Source organism: Danio rerio, chromosome 14 (genome assembly GCF_049306965.1).
Source record: "Danio rerio strain Tuebingen ecotype United States chromosome 14, GRCz12tu, whole genome shotgun sequence".
NCBI lineage: Eukaryota > Metazoa > Chordata > Actinopteri > Cypriniformes > Danionidae > Danio > Danio rerio.
The window spans coordinates 37,038,041-37,055,219 of NC_133189.1; the positions used below are offsets into that span (position 1 = coordinate 37,038,041).

The 17,179-nt window shown below is 34.8% G+C and overlaps 2 protein-coding genes across 9 annotated transcripts in view; both read right to left on the reverse strand.

Annotated features, from left to right (window-relative positions):
• mcf2a (MCF.2 cell line derived transforming sequence a) overlaps window positions 1-6,226 on the reverse strand; it is a 62,329-nt gene extending 56,103 nt beyond the window's left edge. For all 4 annotated transcript variants that reach the window (XR_012389806.1, XR_012389805.1, XM_005173226.6 and 1 more), the window contains exon 1: window positions 5,760-6,226. Coding sequence is in view for 2 of the 4 variants with exons in the window: in XM_005173226.6 (XP_005173283.2) it covers window positions 5,760-5,853 (94 nt within the window). In the remaining 2 variants the exon portion in view is untranslated. The remainder of the gene's footprint in view (window positions 1-5,759) is intronic.
• Window positions 6,227-8,339: 2,113 nt separating this feature from the next.
• Window positions 8,340-17,179, reverse strand: part of atp11c (ATPase phospholipid transporting 11C (ATP11C blood group)) — a 129,139-nt gene continuing 120,299 nt past the window's right edge. For 2 of the 5 annotated variants that reach the window (XR_012389830.1, XM_021472834.3), the window contains 3 exons: window positions 15,610-15,718; window positions 13,169-13,200; window positions 8,340-10,968 (listed from right to left, as the gene is read on the reverse strand). Coding sequence is in view for 3 of the 5 variants with exons in the window: in XM_021472834.3 (XP_021328509.1) it covers window positions 15,614-15,718 (105 nt within the window). In the remaining 2 variants the exon portion in view is untranslated. The remainder of the gene's footprint in view (window positions 10,969-13,168; window positions 13,201-15,609; window positions 15,719-17,179) is intronic. The other 3 variants (XM_021472836.3, XM_073922018.1, XM_009291180.5) reach the window with 2 other exon arrangements.

The window sequence follows — 17,179 nt, forward strand, 5'->3', positions numbered from 1 at the left end:
AATTAAAAACACACTGTACTCAATAACCTACACCTACATTTACCTTAAAAAAAAACACAGCAAAAATATTATTTTAGGATAGTATTATCTAAGGATTTCCTTACCGCAGAGCTATACATGCCGTATATACAGATTGTTGAAAGTTTAAAGCAATGTGTTTGCTACTTTTTCTGTTTTGAGTAAAATGACTGACCATTGAGACAATCCCTTTTTTCTTTTCTGCGATGCGTTCTAAATAACGAACACATTTTCTCACTGACTGCGTGATTCATTGTGACTACTTTAATTTTAATACAGCAATTTATATTTTAAAAGCAAATTAATTAAACTACAAAGTAACTAGCTTTACATTTTCAAAAAAAGTATCTAAAACATTATTACTTATTTATTTTAAAGTAATGCTACTTTAAGTTACTTTACTTGTTACTTAGAAAATAAATATTATTACATAACTCACATTACTTGTAATGCGTTACCCCCAACACTGATAATATAACATTTTAAATCTTGTAATACGGCACTGCCCACTTGGGGAAGGAGCTCACCAACGGGCTTTAAAGGGGATCTATTATGCAAAGATCGCTTTAAAAGGGATTTAAACACATTTACCACCATGCTGACACACATGCATGTGTAGCTTTGCCCTTTTTTGAAAAGTGAATCTCATTTGAATTTAAAGCAACAGTCAACGGGACAATTTGGATTAAAGCTTAAAAGCAGACAGTTTCAAAGAGTTCTAAAACAATATTTGTGGGCTATTGTGAGCGGATAATTATACAATAATGGCGCTTAATAAAGTGTCTTTAAAGTGGATACAGATCATCAGATTTCCAAATTCTTAATAAATTTAGAGCTTAAGCTTTCAAATGATATCTAATATAAGATGAAGTACAAGATGGGAAAAACAAACAATAACACCCAAATCACACAGGGCTTCAGTGCCAACGCTTGATGGAGGGTGTGTCTTAAGTTGGGGCTGATGCGATCATTATAGCAGCGTCAGCCAATGAAATAAGTCCACAATTGGCTACTGTCTGACTGGCTGATGATTCTGTTGGTGCTAGAAAAGTTGAGAAATTCCCAACTTCTGCAGCGAGCAATGGGTAAAGTCTAGACCGGATATGCGACGGCCGAAAGTGCGATAGCACATTAATAGAGCAGCATTTTTATGTCACTGTATAATAATAATTTATATTTTTACAGTACTGTGATGGTTGGGTTTAGGGTTGGTGTGGGCGTAGGCATTCAAAAAAGAAAATTTATTAGGTAATTTAATAGATAGCATAAATAATACTCGGTACAACTACTGTTTTTACATTACTGTGACTGTTGAGTTTAGGGTTGGGGTAGGGGTGGACATTAATAAAATACAATTAATGGGAAAGTTAATAAATAATATAAATAATTCTCAATAACTTCTGACCGCAACCGTATCAGATCTAGCAACAACCCAAGCAATGCTGAAGCAGCGCCAACGGACACACAATTCAGTTTGGCAAAGCTTGACGTCACCTATTCAAAGTGTATATGAAGCGTTGAAGCTGATGCCCAGTGTGAATGGGTATAAGTGTCATGCAAGATGTCAACACGATTGGTTGAATCGAAACATTTACAAATCACAAATTTCTCACTTAACCTAATTGATTTCCATTGGCTGTAGGCAAATATGAATTAATCAATGATTCATTGCTTATAGGTTGTTTTTACGTGACGTTACTAATGATGCACAAAAATCAGATGGAAGGCAAGAAGTGATTCCTCTATAGAAATCATATCAGAACGTCAAAATGTTTCTGTTTTATGTTATTTATAATTGTTTAAATCGGCCTAAATAAGAAATGCAGAACAGCTTTCACAGACTTCCAAAGGTTTTTGTTCAGAAAGTTCAAGAAACCGGCTGAAAACCGGAGGAAAAGGAATGTAATAGTTTATTTCAATACATACATCTGTACAAACTTTTTTGAACATGATAATTTGTTTGACAGCACTAATAAAGATTATATACAGGCCTAGCTATGTGTATGATATGTTAACGGGCTATAAAAAAAAAATCAGCACCACACAAAAAACACCACCACACTTATACAAAATCCAGGAGAATATAAATAAAGCACCCAGCCATGTAATCACTGCTGTGAAATCTCCGTCTTTGCAATAACCCATGTCATACTGGCGTTTCAGCACAACTAACAACCGTAACGTGAACATCAAGATGCGCAGCAGCGGTGAATATTAGTAGCTAAGTAGATAGAACAAAAAAAGAAATGCAACCCTTATGACAAAACTAGATAGTTATTATTGTGGAGCAGTTTTTCGCCCTTGCAAAAATAAATAAATAAATAAAAATGTAGAAAATTGAAGCATATTGAACAATTTGTTCATAACAACAATTGTGTTGACCCACAGCTATAATTACTGACAGTTTATTCCAAGTAGTTATCTATATGCTTCCAAATACTATAGTATTTACTATAGTATTTTGTCATGTAACGTAATAGATTAGACAGTATGTACCGCCTGGATGACAGGCAAATAGGTTTTAGTTCAGTAGAAAACTCCACCCTCTTCATGATTTAAAGATCACACCCAACATATGTGCTTATTTTCTATTTATGTCTCCTTTGAAATATGGTATAAATCACAAAAATATGGACTTTCCTCTATGTGTTCCATTCAGTTTTTCACTTCCTGCCCTCCAACTTAATTTCATGCGTCACCAGAACCATGTGATTTAAAACAACCTATTCAGTGTCATCAAACTGCATATCTGTTTTGGTTCTGCATATTTTTTTTTCCTTGCAACATGCTGACCAGCATTATCTTTCATATTATGTATCACCAAGGACCACCCTTCCTGCTAAATATCTTCTTTAATCATGTACTTTTATTGTATTTTCTACAATATATCTTGGATGGGGTATATTAGAACAACATCATATTTCTGTATAATGAAAAATAATGATTTATTGGATTTACTAACATTTTTAAAGAAAGTGTTTGCAAACTGTTTTTGTGGGCTGAATTTAAACCTACAAATGAAGTTGAACATACTAAATTTAGTTAGTTTGTTTCAATTCAACCCATAAAAATTGTTTGCAACCACTTACCTTAAAAAAAAACCTGTACATCCAATAAATCATTTGTTTCAGTGTAGCGAACTTATTTTTATTCAAAATTAAAAATCCTCAATTAAAATAAAGTGAGTAATATCTTCTTCAGTGTCCTCCAGCATGGGTGTTCTCTACAGTGTTCACAATGCACCAGAATGTTATCATTGTGAACCTGGATAAGCCTGAGAGGAGCTGCTCATATTAAACTGCATCATTACAACATAACAAACAGCACACACTCACATAAAACCACCCTACGCCAACAACCTGAGATACACTGCCAATAATCCTACAACAATCACGTTGAGGAAACCCAAGCATTGTGAAGTAAAGCAGTAAATATTACATAACACACAGCAGAGTGGAGTGATTCAGACGCAGACCTTTAAATGCTTTTAACTGTGGCCTGAGGAAAGACACGCTGGCTAAAAATGAAGATGCTGAGTCACTGTCTGAAGAATATTCGGTGGGCTTAATGCTGAACTGAGAAGCAAAGGAGCAGGACGTGGGGTTAAAAGCAGGTGATCTACTAAACTGTCTCGAAGCCCAGTTTGTAATATGGACAGGACTTCTATTTTGATCCTTTAATCTCGCTGCTGGCCCAAATTCACAGTGTGTGATTATAAACACACAGCTTACTGTATCTGTCCTTGAAAATGCTCTAAATATTGAAAATTAAAAGGAGATTAATTCAGGAAGCGTATGTTGGAATTATGTATGGATAAGTATTTGTTTTTGCACATTTTTACTTTAAATTACATTTAAACTGGTATTTACCTAAAAACCTATTTTTTAACACAAAAACCTATTATTAAATATTGTCTGAACACAAAAACATATTATTTGTAAACCAAACCTATTATTTCATATGTAATACAAAAACCTATTTTTTTATTTTTGGAACACAAAAACCTATAATATTAAATATTGTCTGAACACAAAATCCTATTACTTGAAAACCAAACCTATTTTTTTTAAACACAAGACAATTATTTGATTTTTTTAACACAAACACCTATTATTTAATATTTTTGAACAAAAAAATATTTAAAAACCAAACCTCATATTTAATTTTTTTTTTTTACACAAAAACCTATTATCTAATTTTTTTTATCATTTAATATTTTTGGAACACAAAAACCTATTATTTAATATTTTTAACACAAAAACCTAGTATTAAATATTGTCTGAAGTTTGAACACAAAAACCTATTATTTGAAAACCAAATCCATTATTTAATATTTTTGGAACACAAAAACTTATTATTTGAAAACCAAAACAAATATTCAATATTTTTAACACACAAATATTTTATTTAATATTTTTGTAACATAAAAACCTATTATTTAATATTTTGGATCACAAAAACTTATTATTTGAAAACAAAACCTATTATTTAATATTTTTGGAATACAAAAACCTATTATTTGAAAACCAGACTTAGCAGCAGCACAAAGCAAATGGATCAGGGTGAACTGAAGTATCCTGATGAGTCTGTGTTAATCGTTTGATCGGTTGTTATCTGGGAATAACATAACTTGGAATGTTGATTGGCCAATCACAATCAAGTTTTGCAGAGAGCAGTGTAGCAATACGTGTTAACATGAATCAACAATGAAGTATTTTTTAAATCTATAAGATCAAGTTAATCTCAGTAATTACTAATACATTTTAGCATCAAATGTATTTGTTGACATTAGTTAAATGGACAGTTTACTAAAAAAGAAAATTCTCAACCAATTTAATCCTCAAGTTTTTTTCTTCTTCTGTTGAACATGAAACAAGAACTTTTGAAGAATTAAGCTGCTGGTTTAGAAGAACAGCATATATATATATAATAACAATAATAATAATTATATATATATATATATATATATATATATATATATATATATATATATATACAATTTAATTTGATAAATATTTTTTTATATTATTATTATTTAGTAATAATATTATTAAAATATAATTTTTTATTAATATTTTACTTTGTGTGATTTACATCACAACATTTTGCATACACTAATTTAAAACTTTTTAATCTTTTTCATAGTGATTTGCAAAAGTTAGATTATTTTATTGCTTTTTAAAAAATGAATTTCTTTAATATCCATTTATTTGATCATCTTAGCAAAACGTTTGACAGTTTTACACCTTTTTATTTGATTAAATTATCCATTACTTATTTTCTACTGATTTTAAACATCATTAGTATTGTTAAACTTGTGTTATCATCTCCATTTTAAAGCCTTTTTGTGCATTGCATTTTCTCTTGCAGAACCATGAGGAACCTCAAACTCTAATTTATGAAAAATATTAATCATTTAACCAGCATTAATAATAATAAATTATACTAAAATGTTCCCAATAAAATATGTATCCATCCAGAATATGCTTCTAGAAGTCCTTTGCATTTCATTACAGACCTCCTGCACATCCATTCAACCAGATTATCAAATATCAAATCTAGGTTATGGCTAAAACTCCATCAAGTTATAAATAGCACACATAATCCTTGCAATATCACACAAACCACCAGTGAACATCCTGAAATCAGGCATTCCTTATATTAAAAAAAAGAGTTGATTCAAACACACACACACACACACACACACACACACACACACACACACACACACATATACTCACGCTGCAGTGTGCTCTCCAGCTCCGAGCCTGCCTGCAAAAGGTTATAATAGCCCTCCATGTCTTTTTGGGGCTCCGGAGGAGAGGCCGAGCCCATTCCCTGGCTGTTCCCGGAGAGAGGTGTGACTCAACTCTGAGCCCGTCCAGGCCTTTACATCCCACTACTCCACTCAGAATTCATTGTGGACAACATCCACAGATCCCAAACGAGGATTCGCTTCAGTCACCTTGAGCAGGAACAAGTGCATCAGCAAACTCCAAACGCTGGAGGAAAACCGCTATCCGGAAAGATCAGTCTGCTGCAGCCCGAGGTGCCACTGCAACATCACATCTCAGCTTACAGAAACCACACACATACACAAAGTGAATAGGATTAAAAGGGTTTCCCGTCCACAGTGCTGACGGTCTGAAAACACACTAACTCCTGAGTTGGAGTGCGTCAGATCTGCATCGCTGTTGGACTGACTATTGACACTCTGCCAACTCCCTCCCCATTGACTTTCTCCAGTGTGGAGTAGAGGGCACGCCTCCCGCTGAGCTCCAGGTTTCTCATTGGTCACCGGGAGTGGCTTCTCTCACTGCTGTAAAGGATCTCTGCCTGCTGTATTACACCCAGATTCAGGCTTACTCGCTCTTACAAACACACACACACAGAGACAGAAAGAGAAAGAGAGAAAGGCAAGCTGTTCTGAATATCACTATTGACAGCAAAACTATTTTCTCTTCCTAGACTGAAGAGTTTCATTGTTCAGAATACAGAAAAGTATGACGCGTGGGAAAATTGCGCAAAGACAAACAGCTGCATGAATAAGAGGCATTGTAATCAGAGATCAGACTATTTATGCTTCTACAACCACATCTCATGTCCTTGAGACACTAGTGGTTTTAAATTACATATGGTAAATACAGTGTGCACATCCTCTACAATTGTTAGAGAAATACAGCACAAACAACACAAACATAACATCTTATTGACTATTTTTAATAATAAAACCCACATTAAAACAAATATTATTTTATACAAACATTGTCATTGAATTCAACTTTCACGCATGAACAACTAAATTGTAGGTAAAAATAAAGGACTATCCAAGTCTAGCTAAAGCAATACTATTAAAGAGCACCTATTTTACCCCTTTTTCATGATTTAAGATAAGTCTTTTGTGTCTCCAGAATGTGTCTGTAAGGTTTCAGCTCAAAACACCCATCAGATTATTGATTAAACCTTTCAGAAGTTTGTAATTTTCAGCTTGTAGCTGATTTTGTGGCCTGTGCCTTTAATGCTAGTTCTACTCGCTCACCATTCACACGTGCCTGTCAGAGTTTGCCTCAAACTTCGGCTGCGTCAGATAAACAGCACAGTGACAGACATGAAGGAAGCAGATCTCGCGTAACATTTGTGAGAAATTCTACAGTGAGAACTTTCCCAATGATTATTTGACGTATTTGTTGTTGAATTAATTCAAGCCTTTCTGCAATGATGAGTCAGCCACAAACACAGTGGGGGGACACAACTTGCGCTCTAAATTTGCACTGTTTTTGCACGGCAAATGTGACAGGATACACATTAATATCCATGTATGTATTGATATCCGTTATGTTAATGTACAAAATAAACCTGGTGTAACATCAACAAACAAGGATTGAAGCACATTTTTTTAATAATTGTACTGACATGCAGCTGTGGTGATAAAGATGGTAAATCACTGTAATTTATTACAAACGTACACAGTTTTAAAATTTTTTTAAACTTGTAAAACTCACTCAATCACATTTGATAATGACTGATGATCAGAGAGATGAACAGATCTTTCATTCCTGGTTGCTTTGCGTCTCGTTGATATGATTGTACGCGTTACTACGCAGACATGTTAATACGCAGCTGCTAATCAATATATTGGGCAGGGAACTGCACTGCTATTGTATGTCACGTTGCAGTGTACCTCAAAATGGGATGGGTTTGGATCCTATTTGGAAATTAAAAAGAGACTTATTGTGTTTATCACACCAGTATGACTGCAGACACACTATACCTGCACTCAATTCTGTCCAAACACAGCTTACAAAAGATGATTTTCATCAAAGGTGCCCTTTAACTAATAATAATACAAAAATATTATCAATATATCATCATCAGCATTAATTATATTTTATAATACATACAAATAATTATTATAATCCTATACTGTTACTATTGTTATTATTTTATTCAATTATTGTTGTGAACATTGTTAAATTTTACTGTAACTGCTTTTATCAAAGGTATAGGACATTCATAGATTTGAGTTCAAAATATGTTTCATTATAGTATTTATTTTAATAATAATATTAATAATGTGTACTACTGAAAATTGATTCACATAAGCAAATATTTTTCTATATTTTGTTTTTGCATTACGACCAGGCACAAACAAATGTACACATGCACAAATACATAATGTTAGATATGTTAAAAATACATATTTACATGTATTTACACATACACACACACACACACACTCTCTTTTACACACACATAATTAACACAAATTACAACAACAGCTGTCACCCTAGAGACAATAAAGACAACACACAAATGTCTTCTTTTAAAACAGCTTTTTATTAAAGAAAACATGTTTGAAACAGACTGGTCTTGAGAGGTACATTCAGATCAGCTGGAGCCTGAGGGACATGATGGATGGAGCAGGGCTGACCGTGATGATGCCTGATTCACCTCACATCTCAGCCCTGTCTCACGCTCCACATTCAGGCCGCCTTTCATAGCTTTTTTTTTTTTAAATAGTCATTTTCTTTTTCTTATAAAAAGTGCCTCAAAAAGTTTCATTAAAAATACAATCAAATATTTATATAGATATTTTTTTTTCAGGCAACATGAGAATCCAAGAATTATCATAAGCTTTGAAAATAGCATCTCTGAAGTAATTTAAAGGTCTGTTTGGAAATTTCAAACATTGCAGGCAAGTTCTGTTTCCCCCTCCTGAACTGAGCTGAGCAAACGCATGAAGATGTGATGTAGAATGTGTGTATGAGCTCACCAGGGTTCAGTCCAGTGGTGGCATTAGTGGTCACACATGCACTGACAAAAATGAAAAAAGGCTCATGTTGGATTAATGTTCACACTGAAGCACCTCTCCAACCGGACACCCGTCTAGCTGACAAGCAAATATATCCATTCCAGAGCTCTGATACATTTCCTCTAGAAAGCTGATTCACAAACAGAAATGAAAAGAAGGCCTGGCGGTACACGCAGGGCTGTGATACAGCTGGATTAAACTCAGCCCAAGATTGAGAGCCGAGCTTAAGATGCTTAGCATCATGACACAGTCAGAGGTCTAACACACACCACTTCCCCATAGATAATCCACACACACATGCACGCTTGAAGATATAGCTGAAGCTGGAATGGGGCATCTTTCATATGGCATTGTTTAAAAGAAACATAATCAAGAAAAATGCCAGACATCTGCTTTTTTAACACCTATTTTGGACTAGAAGCAAACAGAGTAACAGATCATTCATATTAAAGGGATGCAGATCTCAGCTGCATTCACACCATATACTACAAGATGATCTCTGATCAAAGAAAGAGCCCAGAGCTGCTGGTCTACAGAAACCCAATCTGTTCAACAGCGGATTGCACAGGCAAAACAACAAAACAATTGGCACAAGCTGATAATGATTCACAATTTAAAAAGAGAATGAAAACCTCTGACAAAAATAGAGCATCTGTGAGTAGAACAACAATAGGTACAATAAATATGTCAAATAGAATTACAGTCAAAAACAAAACAATTGAATTATATTCTAAAAAGTGACTGAAATTATGGCACGTAGATTGTAATGGAATGTATTCAGAAGCGAAGAAAGAAGATTGCATGTCCTCTAAACCACTAGAGGGCAGGCTTTAAAATTTACCAGAGCAACAGCTTTGATTTGACCATCATTAAGGACAATTCACACTGCACCAACAGATGCCAATAAATGGGCATAACCCGGATTACAGCATGGTCAGTGGGAGAATCTCTGATAGGCGGGAAACACAAGTGCTATCTGTCAGTGCAGTGTGATTAGTTCAGTAACTTCTCTCTCTCAAAAAACAAACAAACAAACAAACAAACAAACAAAAAATGTAAAAGTGTATTGTCTGCATGGAGGTGAAGGCATGTTTTCAAGCACTGGCCTGGTACATAAAATGGACGCATTCACAATAAACATCAAACTCAGTTCGAAATACGCAAATAACTGCGCATTGAGGACAAATCTTAATATGTGATGGTTCATCTTCAAGGGTAGAAAAAATAGAGCCGGTCACCCGCTTTGATAGAATCCTTATCCTTTTTTTTTTGGCATCAAGCAACTTTTCACTAGTACATTTCTCAAATATGTAATCCACCTGTAAACTGATCCCTGTTTCAACAAAGAGTAACAATGAAAGAAAGCAACAGTACATTATAAGAAACGTCTTCAGAAATCAAAGTGGTTTTCACTTTCTCACACACACACACACACACACACACACACACACACACACACACACACACACACACACGTACATACAATGTCATCAGGAAAACAAATCCCAGAACTCTTTGTGGTCGAACAAACAGCAAGTTGTTGAAAGGCAGCTTTTATACCCATAGGGTCAGGGCCCTTGTTGCAGCATCTTAAAGAGAGAGCTCACATTTAGGGATCTCAAACAGCTACATATCAAAAAATGCTAAACTACGATTTTGGGATTGCGGTCACACCTGGCAACCGGTCACAAAAGAGGCCCAACTGTCTGCCTACAAATGAAGTAAACCAAAGAGAATGGCGACGGTGGAAAGCTGGACTGTTTTAGGGTGATCATGCAAGGACGTTGGTACATTCGGTAGCAGTTAAGCGCTACTGGCAACTTATCCAAAGACACATTTATCCTGGTAAGGATAAATATGAAAGTCCGGCAGTAGGGAAAGGCAGAACACCGTATGAAAACGTAGTTCTGGTGGAATCATGCGGGGATGTCAAACTTTGAGAGGACATGAAAGACAAAAGCCTGGTTTGATCAGTTTAAAGTTGGTTCCATTATCGTGTTTGCTTTAAACAGGCAGGAGGAAGAGCAGCGACCCCGTCAGATGCAAAGGTCCCATCAGTAGTCTAAACCCAAAGCCGTCTATGGACATCAGTAGAGCTCCTTCAGATGCTTATAGGAGAGAGGTGTGACAGCAGCCGTCTGTGGTGCACAAAAAATATCACCACACAAAACTCTTTAGCACACGTCAAAAACAGTGAGAAATCTGGTTAGTTCATCTCGTATTTGATTGATTCGTTAAAAATAACCAAACCAAACACAAAGCCAGTTGATTTTGTACACACTACTAACCCAAAATCGAATCAACCTGATCTGCACCAACAAAAAAGCACTTTCACAAACAAACAAACAAGAAAAAAAAATTTTAATAAAAAAAATTAAAAAATAAAAATCAAAGAAAAATCTGGTCAGGAGTGATTCACTCATTTTATTTCGAGCAACAAAAAAGCCCTGATGAAGATCATGATTTAAGGAATGTTCTGGATTTAAAACAAGCTCTATTTAGTAGAAAGGTAAAACCTTTTCTGAAATCTCTGTCAATCTGATTTTTATGTAGCAAGAAAAGAAAAGTTGCAGCTAAATAAAATAAAATAGAATAATAACATTCTCTACTATAAAGCAGGTTAGAAACAGTATGATACATAAGTAGAATGTCGAAAAAAGTAAATAAGTTGGCATAAAGCAACTGGATAACAAACATGACAAATGTAGTAAATCCATATTACATTCATAACATAGACTATAGAATGTACACAACAGTTCTGTCTGGTTCTCGAATCTGGTTGGCAGATAAAAGTGCGATATTCTGCAAGATCAGAACTCGTACAGCCTATTCACTCTGCCCCGATGAGTGGCAAGCAGAGAACTAAAGTTTAACAAATACTGCAGCTGTTGGACAACATAATGTACTTTTGAGTCTTTATTAGGCAAGAATGTGGTTGTTTAGATTGTAACTATGCAGTTTATTTTTTAAGGATAGTGCCTGTTTTAAATATTTATAGTTTCAAAGATACAGCACGTCTGCATCCATCAGTCTATCATACTGAAGATGGTTGATTTTGTCCATCTACAAGATGGTGACAGAGACCACATAATAAGCCCTAAAACTTAGTATAAAACTACAAACTACAGCTGATCAAATCATGATAATCTGGTGAGTGACATTCTAAGTCTATCTCTCTCTTATGTATGTTGTACTGCTGTATTTATACCATAGTAATTGTAGAATGTTGAGTGTGAGATGGAACTTACATAGTAGGAATGTACGTATTTTGGGTTGGTCACTCTTTGTATAACCCCAAGTAACTTTTTGGTTGGCTATCTGTTTGTTTTTCAATGACTATCTTGTTTTCGTTACTGCAGACTAGTTCAGTAAAAAGAAAGGAAGAAGAAATGCCTGAATGTGTTTAGCGTTTCTCCTTAGCAAAAACACAACAGTAATCTGGTAGTGTTTGGTTTGCTTTGCTTTGGCTTTTTTGGGGTTAATTACTGTGATATCCCCAGTGAAATACTGGGAGATATCTCTGTAGACTGATGCCATTTCATGCTGTTCAGATTTATAATCTTAAAATGTGAGCAAAATAACCTGCTTTGTCATCACTTTAGACATTACGTAAGAGAATCATTTAAACACTAGCTCTAAAGTGATGTTGGTGAAGCAGCAATTGCTTCTGCTGTTCTGACATCTGCTGTAGGAAAGTAGTTCCTCATACAAAAGGATTTTGAGACTCTCCGTGTCTGATTTTCTTATTTATATGCATGATTATACCAGTGCCAATATACAGCCATATCACACAGCTATTCATGTGATATAGCTCATATAAATATATATATATATATATATATATTTTTTTTTTTTTTTTTTTTTAAATGAACTACTTCCTCAAGAAATTTTGTGATTTTGTAAGTAGTCAAATTTTAAGTTTAATCTGTAGTTTAAAAAAAGGCATGTTTTGAGTCATCTAGTGGTGTTTTGCTGCAAAACAGTGAGATCTGGATGCTAAAGAATTCTAAAGAAGCCTATGAATGAATCACTGAATCAGTGACTCACTTGATTCATTCAAAGCCCGTTTACCAAAAGTGTTGCACGAAGATGCACAAAACAAAAGCATCTCTTTGGATTTTCTTGAAACTATTTTCATTGTGAAACAGGAAAAAATGGCAAGAACGAGTCTATTATGAGTGAAAAGGGACTCTTGTTCACAAGTTATTATTCAATTTTGAAATATGGGGCATTCATTTGTATAATTCTTTTGGGTGAAACTGTTGGTAAACAGATCAAATTTAATATTAGCTTGTGTCGAACTCAGAACATTCCTTCAGATCATACAGAGCACTTTACCTGTCATTGTGAGTCGAGGGATCCTCTGACAGCTGAGAAGAACAGAAGAGCAAGTTTAATGCTGGTGATTTACCTCCTATCTACAGCCTCACCGATAACGTTTAACAACCTTCACAAACTGACCCCAAAAGCTTTAAGCAAAGGCAAACATGCGAAACAGGCACAGTAGCATGCACAACGCAAAGCATTAATGCAAGGGAACGATCACTGGAACCAAAATACATCCATTCAATGGTTAGACAGCCATTAAGAAGGATTGAACAACCTTATAATGAAATTGAATTAAAAAGATTCAAAAGTAAAAACACAACAACGACCACACCACACAAATACCCACCACATTTAGACAAACATGACACTGTGCTTTCACATTCAGTACTACACATACATTAATACAGCCATACTCATGTTGTCATTCATACACATATAAAACTAGATGAGATGAACTAGAACAACACGACAGAAGACTGGTTTAGTCCGTTAATAAGGGCTCGATCACGGGTTACTGAAGAAGCACATGCAAGACATGAGGGGCGGAGCTTCCCCTGGTCGGCTGAAAGGATTTCTTACGGTTCATGTATTATTTTGCTTTTAATATAAAAATTCAGGAGCAGAATTTATACAAAATTCATTGAGAAATCTCCATAGAGAAAATGCAATAAAACTGTCAAAAATATATACATATAAATATACTGTTGAAAAACGACACTATACACAATTCTAAAACAAGATTCACCAATAACAGCAGCCTGTTGGGTAAAGAACTGTTATACAGTTCATTAGGAATTGTGGAGCTACCTTGCTATTTAACTATATGTAGTAAAGAATTGTGTTCTTTAATAGTATAAAAGACAGTATTGATTTTTGCTTATAAAATAATATATTAAAAGTAAGCAAATGCTAAATACAAAAAATAAGTAAATAAATTGATGTTTTCATCATTAATCTCAGATTTAAATGGTTTGATTGAAGGCTCAAATTTTTACAAAACTGCATATTCTTTTGAGGAAGGCATGATTTAGTTATGACGACTATTACGACTACAGCAACTTTTGAAAAAGGCATGATTTATTATTATGACAACGACTATTTCAACTACTACGACTACTACTTTGACTTTTTACCACTACAGCTTTTGAAAAAGGTATGATTTATTTATAACAATGACTATGACAACTACGATGATGACTACTATTAACCACTACTACAACGGCTTTTGAAAAAGGCATGATTTAGTTATAACGACGACTATGCCAACTACTACGATGACTACTACTATGACTAATACTACTACTACAACAAAAACAACAACTACGATGATGACTACTACTGTGACTATGACTACTACTGCTACTACAACTATGATGACTACTACTACAACGGCTTTTGAAAAAGTCATGATTTAGTATTATGAAGATAACAACTACAACGACTATGACTACTACAACAATGAATACTACTAACTACTAATATGACAACTTTTGAAAAAGGCATGATTTATTTTTTATGATGACGACTACTGCAGCTACTACGATGACTCCTACTGCTATGACGACTTTTGAAAAAAGCATAATTTATGACGACGCCTACTAAAACTACTACAATGGCAACTCTTACTACTATGACTTTTGAAAAAGGCATGATTTATTTATGACGAAGCCTAGTTGCCTACTACAACTACTACTAACTACTACTAAGACAACTTATTTAAAAAGGCATACTTTATTTATGACGACGACTACTACAATTACTACAACTATGAATTTTAAAAAAGGCATAATTTATTTATTATGGTGACGACTACTAGGATGATGACTATTACTACTATTATGATGACAATCACTACGACTTCTGATTCACTGAGTCATTCACTTAAATGGCTCATTTACAAACTCAGTGATGGTCTATATGGCCACTGAATCATTCTCTCTCTCTCTCTAGTAAATCAAAAACAACACTATTCCACGAATAAATGACTGCAGTGTTGCTCTGAGATACACAAATGTTCGGCTCCCACTTTGTTTATAATAATTTTCAATGGCAAAACTGAAAAATTCTAACAATGTTTAGTATGAAATTTTGCAGGATCGATGTCACATTCACAATCAAGTTGATGTTATTGCATTTTCTATGGAGAAAGTCAATGAAAAAAAAACTTTCTATGACAACAATCTTTCAAAAAGTGTATGAATGTTGAACTGTAATTTAGCATTTCTATCTAAAATACAAAGACTAAAAATCTTTTCAGCCAACTGATGTGAGTTCATCCTGAGTTAATGAGAATTTCCAGAGAATTTGTGGGAAATTAAGGGGATCCCACAGAGGGGCCGACTGAACCCAAAGGGAGGAGCAACTGCACCAACTAGTAGGCAAATCCCTTGTGGAAAACTAGGGTCAGGCACTTAATTGGGGCTCGGATTGTAAAGTCTGGGGTCTTGTACCTGTTCATATGACAGTATTGGACTCATCTGAAAAGGTTCTCATGAGCAGGGGTCTGGCTGAAGACTGAGAGGATGGGATGCCCCCAACGTTCGACTGACCCGGCTTTTTCTGAAAGGGGGGTGGGGGGGTGAAAGACACTTAGGACACGATGGATCAGACAGGCACATACACACACCCAAACATACAACTGATGTATATTCTCCTTCAAAAAAAGACAGAACACTGTGAAGGACGTTTGGAATTATCAAATTTCATAGGGCACAATGATGTATTCATATTTTAAAATAAATACAGATCATCTTTCAGAGTAGAATTGATAACGGCTATTTTCTAACACAATGCCTCTCTGTTGTACTAGATTAAATGATCAAAAAAATAAAGGTTTGCTAACACTCACACAAAAAATTCACACAAAAATCAGACATGTGACCGGAGTAAATATTAAAATATATTAAAATTAAAAGCAAAATAGAATTGCAATAATACTACACAATAATAGTACTATTGTTGTTATCAGGGCTTGACATTAACTTTTTTGATCACTGTGTCTAGTAGTTTTCCAACATTTCGAGCCACTTGCCATTTTTACTTGCCAATATATTTTATATGCATAAACTTGACTTTGGCATGGTAAAAATTTCTATTTTTAAAATTTTGTGTTATGTCCACATGCCACCTCAATAATTTATCTTTTTCATTTTTTATTTCACAGGACTTTTTAGGACTCAACTCTAAGGATTTATCAATTTATTCCCTGGCCATGTTAACAAACTGTAAGCAAAAGAAAGCAGGTGAAAAACATTCTGTGCACAATAGTGAAAGGATGATCCCGTGCACAAGGTTAACGTTAGGCCTATTAATAATCTGTTCAAAGATTGGTAAAAGCAAAAGCGGCAACCACTGCAGCTTACAAAAAATCTGGAGATCTCTTGAAAGCAGCAGGACTGTGGGTGCATGAGCACTGCTTTTTCCAGTCCATTTCAAAGAGAAGCGATCAAATCCAGTTGCGTTTCCAGGCACGGTTGTTTTACGCAAGAAAATGGTAGCTTTTAAGCAATTGCGCGCATTACATCAGCTGTGCCTCACTCACAATGCCAGTGAGCTAAGATTGTCTGTGTCTCACCGAGTGCCTGATTTTTTTCTCATTCGGTATGACCTCTCATTCTCTCACTAATAATGGTCATAAACGAAAATTTCAATCTTCAGGGACGAGGCAGCTCTGGCAATTTAAACATTACTTTTTAACCAGCTAAAGTGGCTAATGGAGGTGTCTGTCTAACCCGTCTCATGTGAAATCTACCAGCATTTGGTGGGTTCGCGGGTGTTAATGTCAAGCCCTGGTTGTTTTTGTATTTCTAGTAAATAAATGCCTTTGTTAAATTAAGAGACTTCTTTTAAAAACATTTTACAACTCCTACCAATGCCACTAATCATGAATACAAAATTTACGCAACATTTTTTACCAATATTTTATTGATTTCCAGTGGCAAAGACCCCAAAGCTATCCCCCTGTTATTTGTATTTATTTACACGAGGTGTAATTTGAAAATATAAAATAAAATAATACAA